Genomic DNA, 1,307 nt, shown 5'->3' with positions numbered 1-1,307 from the left:
TTGTGCCAATTTTGTGGTTCTGGAACTGATACTTGAAAAGATTAACTTGTTCTTAGTCACATAGATCGTAAGTGGGAAGTTTAGGATATGACTCCTGCTCTGTTTAACTCCCAAACCAGATCATTACACTATTCTTTCTAAGTATATTTTACAGTTATTCACTGAGCATCTTCGATGAGGCAGACAGTCTAACAAGGATCATGGTATACATGAAGAAAAATATAACCCAGATCTTGTGCTTAAGATGAATATAGTGTATTAGAAAGTCAGTATGCTTCCCACCACTGAAGAAGTACTGTATATGCTTAGAGGCATCGTGGCAATGCTGTGTGACCCCGAAGCACTATATCAGAAAAGCTTTCAGTGGCTAAGGGAACAGTTCCAGGTCCCAGGAATGAAGATAGCAAGCCTCAGAAAACCAGGTAGGTTTTTAAAGATAGGCTCATCTGCTCGAGGGATAAATGAAATAAAATCAAGCACGCAATATGCACTTGAAGGTGAATATGGTTTGAGCTTACCAATAAATATTTGTAACTTGAAAAAGGAAAGAGTCCAAAATGATCTGGCATTGGATGAAATTTCAGAGAAGGGACTGACATAATTGAAGAAGAGTATCCAGCCTACCCTTGGTCAACTTGTTTTCCTGTCTTTCACTACATGACACTGAGGTCACCTCCACCTAACCTAGGTAATAGGAATATAAACCTAGATGCGCTCCTTCCTCATTTAGTAATTTAAGATCTTTACAAAGAAAGCTCTGTATTTACCCTAAAGTATCATTGCTTTTGGAAAGTGATAAAAAGGATAAATCTCAGATACAGATGTAACATTGTGTATTTTAATTCACACTATGTGGTAATGGAATAGCTGCTAATAGATTTTGAAGAAAAAAACAGTTCTCTTATAATATACATTCTTTTAATCATTTAATAAAAGGTATAGGTCTTGGTAATATAAATCCAATGATAAGCAATAAAAGTAAACTACTTTTTTCAGTTTATTATACTAAATTACTTTACCCAATTATTAAATGTACTAGGGGCCCGGTGCATGAAATTCGTGCACTGGGTGGGGGTGAGGGGGAGTGTCCCTCAGCCCAGCCTGCCCCCTCTCACATACTGGGAGCCCTCAGGCATTGACCCCCATCAATCTCCAATCGCAGGATCGGCCCCTTACCCAGGCCTGGGCAGGGGACCCTCATTTCCCCCATCACTGGTTCTGCCCCCAGCCCAGGCCTGATGCCTCTGGCCCAGGCGTCAGGCCTGGGCAGGGGACCCCCAGACCCCTCTGATTGCTGGCTCTGCCAC

At 41.4% G+C, this 1,307-nt stretch overlaps 1 protein-coding gene across 1 annotated transcript in view; it reads left to right on the top strand.

Moving 5' to 3' along the window:
- Positions 1-271: 271 nt before the first annotated feature.
- The window catches only part of LOC102774051 (mitogen-activated protein kinase kinase kinase 15-like), a 31,085-nt gene continuing 30,049 nt past the window's right edge, over positions 272-1,307 (top strand). The window contains 1 exon segment of the mRNA XM_015571110.1: positions 272-422. Within this exon segment, the coding sequence (XP_015426596.1) occupies positions 272-422 (151 nt within the window).

The sequence above is a fragment of the Myotis davidii genome, unplaced genomic scaffold (genome assembly GCF_000327345.1).
Source record: "Myotis davidii unplaced genomic scaffold, ASM32734v1 scaffold26, whole genome shotgun sequence".
NCBI classification, from domain to species: domain Eukaryota; kingdom Metazoa; phylum Chordata; class Mammalia; order Chiroptera; family Vespertilionidae; genus Myotis; species Myotis davidii.
This window is presented reverse-complemented; position numbering and strand designations above follow the sequence as displayed.